This window comes from Haliotis rufescens, unplaced genomic scaffold (assembly GCF_023055435.1).
Source record: "Haliotis rufescens isolate VD_foot unplaced genomic scaffold, xgHalRufe1.0.p SCAF_3, whole genome shotgun sequence".
NCBI lineage: Eukaryota > Metazoa > Mollusca > Gastropoda > Lepetellida > Haliotidae > Haliotis > Haliotis rufescens.
Genome location: NW_025964001.1, coordinates 38,959,867 through 38,976,598, shown reverse-complemented (window position 1 = coordinate 38,976,598; position 16,732 = coordinate 38,959,867). Strand labels below are relative to the sequence as shown.

The window sequence follows — 16,732 nt, the reverse complement described above, 5'->3', positions numbered from 1 at the left end:
TATCAGGGATTTCAACACAAACCGGAAGTTACGAAGCCATAGCTTGTGTCAACCAGGTTTTCTTCTTTGATGATCGCAATCACGGCATCGTGTAGAGACAGACTCACTGGGCGGATGTCTACAGAACCAGTCAATCATTTCCTGAGCATTGTCAACATGCAGGACAATATCCGGGATCATCCGTAGTGCAGGTGAACAGTCGGCCGTGATGGCGCCCTAGCTGTGCAGTCAAGAATGATGTCTTCAGATGTCAACTACTGAATCAGTCATTGAAGTCCCAAATTGGTTTTTATTGTCGTTAATTTATACTTTCTGGCACATTATATGAAATCAAAGTTAAGTGGCCGTATACTGTCACTTGAAATACGATAGAAACTACGCTGATTTGAATTACAAAGACTGGGGCTATTAAAGAAGGCTTTAAATAAAGAGTTTACGTTGCCATGGGAAGGTAGCACGTGTTAGACGACACTGTGATCAGATCAGAGATTCATAGCGAAACTCCATGAAATGTGTTATAATTCTCTGACATATGAATAGTACTTGTGACGGCCACAATACAACGCTTTGCTCTTTTCATATGACTTAACAGCGTACGTGATCCATTCATACATTTCGTGGAGGCATAATAAAACGCTTGTTCAAAACTGAAAAACCGCCGACAGTGAAACGATGCAAACCCAACCATCCGGAACGGAATGTCAGTGGTGGTCTGGTATAAACCCCACATCACATTAAAATAAAAATGCCAGCCATATTTGAATTACTTGAGAAAGTTTCGTTTGTCATTCCAACGTTATTAAGGTTATAGTAAAGATATGATAACATCATCTTTCCTTCCTTGAGGCAATGGATATTATCTGCCTCGTCACCGTTTCCGTGCGGGCGGAGCGTACATGTGGGAAGACTTTCTAGGACACAACCTGATGATATCGTCAGTCACCACCTGTTATAGCCGATCACCAAGCGCATGCAGTGTCCCCTTCCACCTGCAGGGTTGAGGTCACTTAATATATCGTAAGTATGACGTAATCTCATTGTACGTAAGTTCCGATAGGATCAGGTGCACTGATTGCTGGGACGCTACAGGGAAAACTAATGGAGTCGTTTCTGTTCTGTACTGGCCTTTTAACCAGAGGAGTCACATATTCGATGAAATAGATTTTTGAAAAATAGTCAATATCGGACGTAATGCAGATATATTTGACGTCGGTTATGTCGAATTGTTTATGTCTCAGATTGTATTTACTGTGAAATGTTTATGTATTGCTTTATCGTGAACATACGATCATTATTCCCGAAGTAAAACGATTGTCGTGCTGATGTTGACTGGTCGAACCGTCGTAGAGTGAGTGAGTTGTGTTTATCGCCGCTACTAATTCAGTTATATCACAGCATGTAAGCTTTATGTGGGAGGGAACGCCGAAGTAGGTCATTGGAGTTTACAATATCGGTGAAAACCAAGTACACGATAGTGGACAAAGAGACTACAGATCATAATCAATGTCAATCTTGAATTCGAACCCATTCGGATTTTACCATGAATGAAGGAAGCAACAACGTGACGCATATACTGCTATCCCCCTTGTCCCCGACCTCCATATAATGTAAGCGAGCAGTGCTTTAACATAATTATTGGATACCGTTAACATCGCAACAACGACGTTTTCGAAACAATGACTATTTGTCAACGAACAAGTGAGTGAGTGAATAAACATTTTTAACGGCGCATCGGCATTATTTCAGCCATAGAGCGACTATCAACAAAAAACGAATAACAGAAAATTCGATCAAGAAATAACATAAAATAGATGATATCATCTTTGACATTTCAAGCTATCATTGTTTCATTTAAAAACTAATTCGAACAAGAATCTTTACTATACTTGAAGACAGACTAGACTCTTCAATTATTTGATAAGTGGTCTATATACCGGTGTTTGCTGTAAAGCTCCTGAATGCTGAAAACAATGAATTTATTATGCTCCCAAACGTATCGAAAGCCTTTCAGTGTAGATGACTACACTCTAGCAGACCGAGTAAAGAATATGTGATGGGTTTTAAGTAATCTCTTGGTTGGTTTTCTTTGATCGCCAACCGTGTCGTTTGAAGGCAATTTACCCTGTTGTTAAGTTTTAAAAAACATAATGTAGGGAACGAAGTGAGGACACCGTGCGTAGTGTGAAAAACACAAACTGATATCGTTACCCAGCAGCGTTAAGAGAGGAATGTACGTGGAGCAAGTCAACGTTGATATAAATAAAAGCTAAAAGAGTCTTTCCATAATCACAAGATATCTCTGCTGAAAGCAGGGTCCATTGTACGATTCCGACTATATAAAACAGTGATGATTCCCGTGCTCGCGAAAAGGTGGGGATATCCTGCTTCACCGGTGCATCCGGCACAACACATGCAAAGGCAAGTCAATTATTCACCAGAACAAAACCCGCTAATGTATGGTAGTCAAAATAAGAAATTGCATCGCACATCATTTTGTCACTGATGCGTCAAATTTGGAGATGTCCTTCACATGTTTACTATAAAAGGTATCCGAGCTAGGGATAGATTTGCACTACAGTAAACTACGGTTATAACGAACACTCTTATAACGAACTGACGGATATAACGAACTTACTTTCTTGGTCCCGACTATTTGCTGTAGTTATGTTGTAAACATGCTTATAACGAACTACGGTTATAACGAACTAAAATTAGTAGTCCCTTTGAGTTCGTTATAACCGTAGTTTACTGTAATTTAAAAAAAAGAAAATATCATTGTGATATGTTTTTGCTTATGCTTTTCGAGGTTTCGATAATTTCCTATAGATGTTACATATATTTTACCCTTTACTTTACTTGTTGCTATTATCTAGAATGGTTTGGCACTGTCGAGATAGGAGATAATTCATCTTTGTACGAGCTGTGCAGGATTAAATCGTCTGTGCACGCTGTCATAATATAGTTGTAACATTCAACTTTGGCATAAAACCCATTTTAATCAATCTCAGTCAACCGATCTATCATTTGGGCAAGACACTCCAGTAAATAGATGGACCGTTTTAATTTCACTTTTATGTGTTCTTGTTGTTCTTGTAGGATCAATTTATCACGCTTTTTATGGTACCACAGGGATGACTTTTTGTAAGGCTTCTCGACAGGGTATGATTGATGTCTTCATATTTTCTTGGGCACGGGTGGTCTAAGGCGCCGTAATCTGCTGTGCAGAGTTGCCTCGCTTGAGCACGCCAGACACCTATGATTGTGGGTTCGAATCCCGGTTCGTCCCAATTATGTTTCTAGTTTTGTCAGCACCATAACCATGCTCTAGTGTTTTACCAAAGTTGTTAACGTCTGAGACCTGCATCACTTCGGGCTTTTCTCCCACTGTAAGCTGACACGCCACGATGTAACAGGAATACTGTTCTTCAAACCGGCGTTAAACCCAACACACGCTTTATCGGTTGTTATATGTCAAGTGAAATGAGGTTAATCTGATGTGCAATTGTTTGCAATTTAAATCCATATGTTTAAGCCATCACAACACAATCCCTAGGGCGCGCCACATAACATTACAAACGATTAATAATTTGACACTGCTAATATCAAACGTATATACCTTTGAGTCGTATCAGGGCAGTTTACACATGTTCTGTTTCGTGAAGACATTTCTGAGATAAGCTTGGAGTGTTGCATCAGCTGTGACGGGTAACAGCTCGTGGAGGGACATAAAAAGTTGTCCTTCAGTTTCGAGGGGGACATGGGTTAGGTGACCTCTTTGTTAGTTCATGTAACCCGAGTCCAAATATGGACATATATTGCAGATATGTCTTATGCATGCATACTTCGGTCCGGTTCGGTAAGATACCAGTTAGGACTTTATAGCGGACGACAGAAAAACTATCTTAGAGTTATCCCCCTTGATCTATTTCCTTCGGAAAATATCGTTCATATCCGGAGAAAGGGGAACATAAGAAAAGTTCCTGACATGTTAGCGGGTACGTTAAAAATGATAGAATTTGCCTCAGCCAATCCGATAACGACATTCATATGGGTTAAGAGATGCAGTCTGTGTTCGAAAACAAGACTGCATGTTTCGCAATTCAACCTTTGGAGTTTGTACTTGACACAGGGTACATGATCTGAGCTCCACGTAATTGGAAGACTATTAATGTTTCGGTTAACACCTTAAGGCGAGAAGACGAGACCTGTCTCCAATGAAACCATTGTTCCCTCGAAACGGAGAAGCATTTCACAGTTATTTGTTACAGTTCAGATAAATATCTCCATAATTCTACCCACGCACCATTTGATATGTCAGATTAAATTTGAGAGTACTTTTATTGATGAGATATATTAAGTTCATTTTTTATTGATGAGATATATTAAGTTCATTTTTCTATTGATGAGATATATAATGTTCCTTTTTTTATTGAATTCCATCTTGTCACAAGCACCATCACCTGATGTCACTTGAGAAGAGGTGAACAAAAGACGATTTTATAGTGCTAGCCAACTGAGATACCATGCCGCAGTTTAACATGGGTACCCCACTCAGGCACACTATACTGCCGAATCCTTGTTTTAGGCCTTAATGTCGAGCGTCAGGCAGGGTAACAATAATAACCATCTTTTTACGTCATTTGGTATGACGCGACCGGGGATCAAACCACCGACTTTCCACTCAACCACTCACTCACTCAAACATTCGCTCAAACACGAGTGACCAATATAATAACGAGTATCAAATTTATACCCATATATCGTTTACTATATGACCGCGCAACAGAACAACTACTTCCTCGGCTCCAGATCTAGCTAGATATCCCTGACAATAGCGAGCGTCTGTTGAACAGCTATGGCATAATATCGATGTTGAATTCACGATAGTTGTTTACGAGGCGGTTGAACGAGGCTCCCGAGGCTCCAGGCTCCAACGACTTGGGTGATGTCTGGACATACAGGAGACACAGAGGAGCACGATTATTTGCCATCACATACATGACAGTTGATGAGGTTGGGGGAATATTTATTTCGTACCATTCTATCTAACAGATATTTGATATAAACATATTTCTTTCTATAAAGTGGAGGGATTGGCAAACAAGCAGATTTTGCTAATCTGAATGCCTCTCCCAAACATGATACATATACAAATTACAATGTATTGAAAGTGACATGAGAAATAGCATACATTATATAATTGACATTAAAGATAATTATTGTTCTGTAAGTGTTTAATTACTGGATTAGCTTTCGTAACTACAGCTACGTTATTATTTAGATCCAGCACAACAACATCGCAGTATCATATAGCAAAGCCAACATTCAGACAAAATCTCTAAATCGGCAAGAAGATAGAATATAACTGTGCACTGATTTCAAAATTTCAAGATTTGTTACAGTCGTTAAATGTGAATTACCATTTAGAATTGAACTTAAATCGTAGACGAATTGAAATAATACATAACAGATATTTCCTGGTGTTTGTATCTGTCAGACATTTATTGTGGAGGTGAAATGGGGTTTAATGTGAAAGGTGCCTTTCACGAAGATGCCCAGGGTTCAGTCTCGAATATTGACCTCTGCATCGTTTATATCTGAGTTTTATAAAGATGAAAATGAATAAGGGAACAATCAGTTATAGACGCAGTAAGATGATATACTATCATTAGTTTCCAGTCTTGTCTACCGAATACGTAATGGAAACAATGCACATCAACAAATTTCAACATGTGATTCTGAGTAAGGATAAGAATTTATGGATGAACAACTTCTTTATTACAATTAAGAGCGACGTTTCGGTGTAGGTTCTACCACCGTTATCAAGCAAGTGATAAATTCTTATCCTTACTTAGTACTCCAACTTCTAAATGCCTATCAAAGAAGTGATTCTGACATGACAATTGCGTTGAATTTGTATGCATGCTACTTCAAATGTACTGACAGTAAAACTTATTTCCCTATATTTTTTATTGTTCCCTTATTCGTTTCCATCAATATTAACATGCTAATCTTCTGTACATGTGTCTTTGACTATTTAAAAAACAACTCAACCGATCACAGAAACGCATACATACGTCTCAGTATATCTCAAGCTGACAAACATGAACACCACAAGTAACATCAGGATAGTATGGGCTTGGTTGTGAGTACAGGTATTACTTAATTTTTATTTGAACATTTTGAGTTCAACCATCCCAGTCCATCCATCAGAGTAATCCAGGATCAAGGTATCTTTTCCGACATATGTGCAGTAATATGATAAGGATGGTAATCCCTGATGAAACGGTTTCCCTGGCCACTGGTCATCTGATATGACCACATTCATCAACTGACCATCAAAGCACCTGTCCCTCATTTGTCCGCCATCGATCAGTGACGCAATATGTCGTAACGTAAGTGGTGTCATGGCTGATCCGTTTCAAGGCCATTTAGCCCAGTTGTGATAATCAGTTGACAGGTACACATTACTTTTGATGTATGTTTGGAACATTGGGAAACAAGAACAGCCTGATACAGTCTCTGGCCGCTCACACATACCAGGGTTGGCAGGCACGTGCGTGAATTACCTCCACCACGAAGGCCAACCATAGATATACAAATACCGTCCGATTAGAGTATTTCTTGTGTTTGTGACATAGATAATAGTTGTGAGGGTAACAGCTTGATTTGGAAAGTATGTTTCGATACAAATACTTACTACTTGCGGTCTCGTTGTAGTCTCGTCTCCCAGACTCAAAAGAATAAATTTTAAAAGGAATCAAACTCAAACCCAGATTGCTTGACTAACATCTGGTCTCTGAAATGAACATGTTGTACAACAAAAACCCAGTTCAGTTATCTTAATAAAAATATAATAAAAGGGAGCCCAGTGACTCTCTTCATTTTACCGATACTGTAATCTAGACTACTGTTCTAGTAATCCAAAGATTATAGACTTGCATGGGCCGTATTTGGTATATATTTGTATCAGGGTCTGTAAGACAGACTACCAGATTGCCTCAGCTCTCGGCATTGTTCTGGGCTCCATTTGTGTTTTAACTTCTATTTTGCAGATAAATATTTTTAAATATGATAACTATATTTCTGGGACTAAATGCATGCTAATCAGCTGAAAGATTAAATAGATCACTAACTTTATTGATAAAACCTTGGACATTATGAAACCTAAGTGTCTAAAAAGTACGTTAATGTCAGTATTTCCGCGAACTATAAAAAATAATGAAAACCCGTATTATGTCTACTTAATCATTATAATGAAAGAAATGGAAATAGTAAAAAGTCGGAAAAGTCCCAAATGAACGCCTGTGAGTAAGACATATTTTATTCGAATAATACAGTTAAGATTTATTTAAATTTATATATGATACTACCAGCCAAAGGCAGTTAAGTTCTGTCCTAAGGTTGAACTAGGTCAGCAGACATCGGGGAAACAGAGGTTTAACAACGCTAATGTACTGGAAGTCCTTTACAAGGGATGTGTCAAGTTCACATCAGTATGTAACAAACAACATTAAAAAGACTAGCAAGTCAATCAGTAAACTCCCGTTGTACTTTCCCTACAGTTGATGCATAACGACTGTAAGGAGTCTAGTAAACACTTCCTAAATACTCCATCACAACTGGAGAAACAACAACAAAGCATCCACGAGTCTATAAAGGTGTGTAGCCAGTTCAGGAGCCTCTATTGTATGGTCTAAGTCAACAAGAACATATTGTATCAGATTCAAGGTTCGCTAACCGCAGACTTTGAAGCTGACATGGAAACGGTTAATATAACACGTACACTGTTCCTATGAAGGGCATATTGTAACTCTGTTTGGCCATCCATTTACAGGGAACGTGTGATGAGATCCGACGTATTCCCGAACAAATCACATACGATATTTGTGTACTAACCTTTCTGCATTGTTTGTTGTGTGAGAAGTCATTGTGTCGACTGAACAGGTAGATTACACTTCAATTGGAGTAAGCCACATGCCTGTGTTATCGCCTACATTACTTCAGGCATGCCATGCTTGACGTGGCAAACAAAAGGGCGCGACACTAGAGGACAAAAACACTGACGATGTTAAGCCATTCGTGTTCCAGGTAAAAGGTTAATATTATATGTTTCCTTTGTAATGTACGTACGTTTAAATGTGCAGCTGATGCATTGCAATTCATGCACATGGTGCTGACATAACCTGTCGTCACGGTATGTGTCGTAAAACACCCCTTCTAAGGATGGTGATGCGTATATTGTTGTGTTTTTCAGTCTCTCGTGTCACTGCTGCGGTACAATCGAATATATTAAAAAAGATTATTCTGTAAATGTTTATACACAATAGGTCTTTGAGGCTGTATATAATAGAATGGTTGCACATCAGACTTTTAACGCTGAATACCTCTATACAACCTTGTTTTGTCCGAGGATCGATCACACTGATTGTAACTTCAGGTTGGTGTCCATGCTAACGTGCATGGGGGTAACGTGTTTGAAGTCGTAGCATGGTGATGATGAATCACGTTGTCGAGGAAACGTCAGATTCCCCTCTTTGTCATGCACATCACCCAGGGAAATGGAGATTGATTAAGATCTTATGAAACACACTTTCCTTGTTTTAAATGTATATAAACTGGCATTTTGTCATCTTTAAAACTGGTGTACACTTTAATCTGACCAAACTGAATGTGTGACATCAAATTATTTATCGGTAATATTTTTTAAAATAACAACGTTACAAATATAGGAGTCATGCCTGGTTATTCACACTCTTACGTTTATGACGTAAACGAACTAATCAAACTTGATTGGGCAACCCACTGGAGACCTTCATGCGAGTCAATGTGCATTTACAGATAAATGAAATCGAAAAAATATTACCAGAAAAAAACCGAGTATAATTTTATTATTGCATAAACATCATATATGAACACACAAGATCTAGGGTTAGATATCAAAATTTGAAGGAATAGTAGACAGAATGTATGTATTTCCCTTCTTTGTTTCAAAGTACATTTAAAGGCAAGATTCACAGAAGGGGTGGGGGTGTGGGGGCAGGTAGTGTTGGGGCAGTCGTCTAAGGCGCCGCGATTCGCTGTGCAGAGTTGCGCCCCTTGGGCACGCCAGAAACCTATGATTGTGGGTTCGAATCCCGGTTCGCCCCGATTATGTTTCTAGGTTTGTCAGCACCATACCCATGCTCGCGGGTTTCACCGAAGTGGTAAACGTCTAAGACCTACATCACTTCGGGCTTTCCTCCCACATTAAGCTGACACGTCGTGATATGACTGGAATACTGTTAAAAGCGACGTTAAACCCAACTCACTCACTCACTCAGAGAATGGGAAACACGTATGATGTGTAGATTACCATGTCTGCTAATTGTGTGATATAGCTAGTGATCAAATATATTTACATATTTGTACCAACACTTTAATTACCTACGGGCAACTGCCGCTTATTGCTACCAATAAATAAGTACAAAGTACATCAAGACGAGCAGTATGTATTATTGAAAGATATAATACATTAAGGACCCAATATCACCCAATATCTTGTCAATCGTCTGTCTCAGTTCCCTTATGAAATGACCCGTGAAGATCCGGGGTAGAATAGGTCTTCAGCAACCCATGCTTGCCGTAAAAGGTGACTATACTTGTCGTAAAAGGCGACTAACGGGATCGGGTGGTCAGGCTCGCTGACTTGGTTGATACATGTCATCGATCCCAATTGCGTGGATCGATGCTCATGATATCAATCACTGGATTGTGTGGTCCAGACTCGATTATTTACAGACCGCCGTCATATAGCTGGAATATTGCTGAGTGCGGCGTTAAACAACAAACCAACCAACCCTTATGAAATACTAGTAAATCAGTTTGCTAAACCCTGTATAACATATTTCGTGACTTGGTCACATGTATCGTGACTGGTGTATTTAAATAAACTATTTTAGACAGAGGATGGTATGAACAGAACCATCCTTCCTGCGTCATGATTTACAGTTATAAACATAAGGTGATAAACAAACAGCGTCACTGTTTCTCGCACTTAGCATGGCCCTCGTGACCGTTATGGGCGTCATAATGACAGGAAGTCGCCGATATCCGCGCTATAATACGGCCAATTATTGATACAGATGCTGGGGTGGTTAACATTCGCACTCCTTTAGATGTGATGATGACGAGACTGGTCATTCATACATACGATGATCTGCAGAGGTAGATACACACAGTACCATCAATGTTATCACCGATGCGGGGAGATGGTTCTTTTGTGGTTCACTGTCACACCAGATTCCCCACATTCATGCAGCTCCCCGCCTGGTTTTTAGAGCTGGAGGGCGGTCGGGTAGCCTAGTGGTTAAAACGTTCGCTCGTCACGCCGAAGACCCGGGTTCGATTCCCGACATGGGCTCAATGTGTGAAGCCCATTTCTGGTGTCCCCCGCCGTGATATTGCTGGAATATTGCTAAAAGCGGCGTAAAACCATTACTCACTCACTCACTTTAGAGCAGGAATATTGCTAAAGCGGCGTACAGTTCACCTCACTCCCGCGGTTTTACAAAGTATACTTTTTCTTTTGTTATGTATTATTTGTATATTGTTGTATTAGGTACTATATACCATATAAAATGGATTATAATAATATATAGCGCGGTTGTGTAGTCAAGTGGTTATAGCGTTAGTTGGTCGCCTTTGAGAGCCTGTTTGCTTCCCACATAGGTGGAAATCCCAATCGAAATGGTCCTCTTCGTGTTGATGCTCGAATAGTGGTTTGAACGGCGTAAAACTCAATGCATTCATTCCAATGATAGTGAGTGAGTGAGTGAGTGAGTGAGTATGGTTTTACGCCGCTTTTAGCAATATTCCAGCAATATCACGGCGGGGGACACCAGAAATGGGCTTCACACATTGTACCCATGTCGGGAATCGAACCCGGGTCTTCGGCGTGACGAGCGAACGCTTTAACCACTAGGCTACCCGACCGCCCCCATTCCAATGATAACATTAACAGTTAGTGACCCATGAAGATCCGGGGTAGAATAGGTCTTCAGCAACCCATGCTTGCCGTAAAAGGCGACTATGCTTGTGGTAAGAGGCGACCTACGGAATCGGGTGGTGAGGCTCGCTGACTTGTTGATGCATGTCATCGTATCCCAACGTGGATCGATGCTCAGGATGTCAATCACTGGTTTATCTGGTCCAGACTCGATTAATTACAGACCGCCGTCATATAGCTAGGATATTGCAGAGTGCGGCGTTAAACAGCAAACAACCAAACAGACAAATCAGTGAAACTGTTATTGAAACTGAATTAAATAGGACCACAAATGAGCCTGCCTTTATAATATTAGACATGCCATTACTCTTTAAAACTCGGGCGGTCGGGTAGCCTAGTGGTTAAAGCGTTCGCTCGTCACACTGAAGACACAGGCTCGATTCCCGACATGGGTACAACGTGTGAAGCCCATTTCTGGTGTCCCCGGCCGTGATATTGCTGGAATATTGCTAAAAGCGGCGTAAAACCATACTCACTCACGCATGATGCTAGAATGGAAACCTAAATGCGATATAGATAAGTAATACCATCCGAGAAATAAAACTATTCAGTTGTAGTAAAACATGATCTTCTTCTGGTAGCCTTAGTAATATTGGAATATTGCTAAAAGCAGCGTAAAATCAAACTCACTCACTCACACTCTTTTAAACTCACTAACAATATTAAATTTTGATTTATATATGTTTTTTTTTAGATTCTGTATATTTAGTGTTTTTATTGCATCAGTTTTGCTACTAGCTAATGTTTATTTGTGTTACATATAAATAATTGATGCTTGTGTTGCAATGAATAATGTAATATGCCACACTGTTTCTAGCATTAACCGTCAAAGCTTTTAGCAGGCTTTGTGACCATATGGTACACATAGTCACAGAAACCTTCAGACAGTCTTGAAGCGACCAATCAAATTCATTATTACAAGCACCATAGCCAATAGGCATCCTTGTAAGTAGCGTCACGGCTGATTTGTTTTACAACCAGGTATTGGATTTCTTGCAGCACTGAGAAGACTCGGAGTGAAAAGCAGCATTCCCGCGCTACATAGGATGTGAGTGTTGACACACGCCCCGAGAAGTGCTCGCTAACTTGGAGTAAGTTGAACGCTCCGCGGTGATCGTTTCCCGTTCTACGCGTAACAGAACAGCTTGGCGGTGCTACTAGGAGAGTGTAGCGTTAGTCGTGTTTGTGTATTTGGTGGCATCTGCGAGATAGGAATACCACAAGATAACCGTGATAGTCCGGGCCAGCTATCTTACCACCAAGGGGCCGACAGCTTTGCAGGAGGGGGCCAGCGCATCGTAACCTTGTGGCTGGAGAGTGTGTGGTGTTTACAAAGATCCATAATTGAAGATATACGCGCATTGAGCGCGGAGTGTTTATGCCGAGTGAGTGTACTCGTTCGCTGTTACAGAAGCAACTGTGATCGAGTGCAGTCGGGAGTCTTCAGCTGAGCGCTGTGGAGAGACTAGCTAATTAAGCAACTCGCTTGCTGTTATTCCATCGCCGCTTTCGATTTTGTTTCCGAAGCAGGAATCAGCTGATCGCTTTGTGACGACGAAACAAAGAACAGTGCTGCCAATGTCGTTCTTTGCAGGAATCGGGTATTGTGTTACTGTGTGGTGAAAATCGGTGAAAATACATCAGTGTGCAGGGCTATCGACTTAAGGAGGAGAATACAGGCGTTTAGCCTGACCAAATAGCCATTGTCCGTGTGTTGTCTCAGAGGGACAATGAGTCGAAGGGCTAGTTTGTTAGCTAAACAGAATAAGTGCAAACCCAAAGTTCGATTCCCGGATGAGTTGGTGTTTCTGGATAACATAAAGGAGAATGACCTGAACGCTGTCAGTACTATGTTGAGGCGAGCATCGCTCAAAGTCAACATCAACGAAATCAACGATGTAGGTGAGTACACATCGTCGTCAATGTCATCGGTTGTTGCAGTCTCAATTTTCAGCCAAGTTAAACCACAGCACCTCACACTGGGACACTCTCAACATGAATGTCACGAGTCCATATATATGTGTTGTTGAGTTATCTACAAAGACATCAATGTCCATATCATAATCGTGATAATCAATATTTTAATCATGATGATGATGACGATGATGTAATATCCGAACTGGTATCTTGAGTCAAAATGCATGTATATAATTGTATATCACCATAAAATGTATATTCATATTATCATCACCATAACCAACACCATCAGCATCAATAGTATCATTATGATCATCATCATTATTATTAGGTAACACAATTTCTACATTTCCTCTCTGATACAAGAGGATCCTCTCTCGTATCGTTAGTGTTGAAGTTCATATCAATCTCATGTAACAATTTCATTATAATTTTCATCACACCTTTTCATCAGTTTTAAACTTCCTCGCTAATATTAAGATAATTACGATCATCGTCTTCAATGTTCATCATCATCATCATCATCATCATCTGTAATATCAGAAAACTGAAAACGTATTGACATGACTACCATCATCGTTTTCAATGTTATCAACATAAAAACATCACCATTAACATCATCATCATCCTCATCATCATCATAATCACCATAGGTATGATTCAAGTAATTAACTATTGAGACTGAGCCGTTACATCACGATGCGATGTCGCCAGTACACCTTCCCGCATCATGCAACATAGCCAGGTGTAATGAATGATTCGTACACACGTTCCCTCGCGTAATCCTAACAATAGACAAATGCTACTGTATTCACATCGTCACAATGTAATCACCTACTTTTACAGGCAATTATGAATCAGCATGAAAAATACACTTTGTTTTTTACGTTAAATTAGATCAGCATGTATCTCTGTTGACCCCGGCTACATCATGTATTACAGATGTCGATAATGACGTCCTCGTTAGCTGGCGCGGTGTAAACTAGGTTGACGTCGTGTTGACGATATTACCAATGCACCCAAACAAATACACATTTCATACCACAATCCAGTGGGCGGTTGTTGTAATTCGACCGCTAGAAAAAACCTATTGTGGTCATTACGACTATATACTGATTGAAGAAAGAAACGGAACGGTTGCAATTAAACATACTTGAAATAGCCATTGTTTGGTATACCACTATATACTTTGGATGAAAGAAACGGAACAGTTGTAATTAAACAACTTGAAATGACTCGTTTTACGATTACGACTATATACTGTTTAGTGAAAGAAAAGGAACGCCATCACTCTCGTTATCTCGAAGACAGAGCAGAAAGGAGATGTTTGAGATAACAGTTTCGACACAGCAGTTATGGTTTATCTTGCTTAGGATAACTTCGACACATGCGATGTATGGGGTACCACAGTGTAGTGTGCACGTATCATATATACGAAAAACTGTAAGTGTAGAAATCAAGAAATTGACACTATTGATCAAACAGATGTTTGTATCCACTTTGGCAGATATAGTGTCTACTTATGGTGGATTTCAGCCAACGGTTAGATAAACGAGCGTTGAATCTCAGATTATCTGAATCACAACTAAACCATTTTGCCATGGCCATCTACGAGGTTCGTGAGAGTGATTATTGTTCAACTCTGCATCAGCAATATTGCAGCTATTCGACGAAGGCTCGTTTAGGTTCCACAAATGGTTTGTAAACAAAACATATCCTTCAAAGAAAATTACCAACCCTGCAACCCAGAAAAATCCTATTACTAATATACTGATGGAAACGAATAAGGAGACAATGACAAATGTAGGGGCATAAACTCTATTGTAAGTATATTTCAAATAGCTGTGTCTAAAACTAAGTGTTCCCATATTAATTTCCATCAGTATATTCCATGTACAACGCAAACTATGTTGTTATATTTGTTTTATCCCTGTAATAATTGCATTGTAAACACCGTGAACACGGTGCCCTACCCTCTAAGATACACGAGACTTGCCTCTAGAATTGACTGGGGGACATCCTTTGTCTTGAAAAAACACGTGTGAAGGGCTATTGCTGTTTGCTCCAAACAAACAACGTATTTAAAAAGGCCATTAGCCTATTTATCTTCATCTTAACTTATATTACAGAGCGTATTAGCTAGCAACAGGTTACCGGATCTTTAATCCTTGAAGGAGATACCCTAGTCAACAGATTAGCAACTACTGGAGAAAACGTTTAGAATATGTCAGTCTAAATTTAAAACTTGTCACTTGTTGGGAACGACATGGTGATGATTTATTGAAACAATTGACATCAATGGTTGTCAACAAGACCTGTTTGTTTTGTCTGTCTTCGCAGAAGGTTTCAGTCCAGGGACAACATAGAAGCTAGGTTATTGTAACAACCTCCTACAGTTTACATAAATTCTATTTATCTTATCATACATCCTATGTCCTTGTCAATATAAACAACGGGAACTATTTGCTAAACAAACATCGCACATCTTTTTAGATCAGGAACATAAACATACGAAATTCATTCTTGAACAGTTTGATCATTTTTAAATAGGCTTTCCTATTAATTTCATTCAAGATCACACATGAATCCGACATCTTGTTTCTTTCAATAGCTTCCAAGAACGGAGTACTGTTTGTCACGTGACAAGCGTTCTTGTAATTCTTATCAGAGTGGGAATTACACCGGGCGCGATAATGGACGCTGACGTAGGCACAGCAGTCAGTGCAGGATTCATACAAGAGATCACTTCTCACTTTGTGGTGTTTTTTTGATATCGTACAAAGGAGTCTGATTTTTAGTAGAGATTTCTAATGATAATGGAACTAGTTTTCTTGCTTTCACTTCGTCACTGTAAACAATATCGCAAATTTCCTTTATAAATTACATCGACAAGAACATGACGGCTTGTTATTTATAATTACATTCTGAACACGATGCCAATAAAAAAAGTATCATAAGTATCATATCATATCATTGTCATAAAGTGTTGATTGATTCAGAAGCTACGGAATATAACATGACAACTATCTGTTTTGTTCTAGAAGTGACTACATTCTACAAACATCGTGCCTTCAATGAAAATACCTTTACACTGTTAAAATAGCATTTGTTATGAAGAATTACAAGGCAGTTGACTATTGTGTTCTTCTGTTCTATTGTGTTCTGCACAATCAAACATTGTTATTATTTGTGTATTTTGGGTATACTGCTCATAAACAATAACATAAAAGATGCCTATCTTGTTGACAGAAAAGGCAACCGCTCTGTAGTCGCGACGCTCATAAGCCAAGTACATATACCGTGACACAATTCAGAATTATTGATGATGAAAGGCATACGGAACCAAGGTGATGAAAGCAGTCAGTGACTGTGATGGGATATGGGGGTAGTGAGGTGGGTGAGCACTACTACCTTTTTAAAGCATCCTTGACATGTACACGTACAAAAATATAACTTAATCGTTGCTGACATGTATAGAAGGAATACAAACACGAATTACATACATACATACATGTTAATGTTAAGTACAACTCTATGTTTTCTTTTTGATAAATATGATTAACGTAGCTCCTTTTAAGCAGAATATTCATATTACCAAATATAAATACTTTAATTTTACTTATATATGGATGTTATACTAATGAAAACAAGTTAAGAAACACCCAAATTGGAAGCTTTTTAAGGCTGTGTGTTGCAATCCCCACCAACCTTGACAAATGAATCATTGTCATATGAAATAAATCGGATGTTCTTTAAATAAAAGCGACA

General features: G+C 39.4%; 1 protein-coding gene across 1 annotated transcript in view; it reads left to right on the top strand.

Moving 5' to 3' along the window:
* The first annotated feature begins 895 nt into the window (after positions 1 to 895).
* Positions 896 to 16,732, top strand: part of LOC124118372 (protein phosphatase 1 regulatory subunit 27-like) — a 45,942-nt gene continuing 30,105 nt past the window's right edge. Inside the window, exons 1-2 of the mRNA XM_046480463.2 lie at positions 896 to 1,017; positions 12,047 to 12,949. Of these exons, the coding sequence (XP_046336419.1) occupies positions 12,778 to 12,949 (172 nt within the window). The 5' untranslated portion in view covers positions 896 to 1,017; positions 12,047 to 12,777. The remainder of the gene's footprint in view (positions 1,018 to 12,046; positions 12,950 to 16,732) is intronic.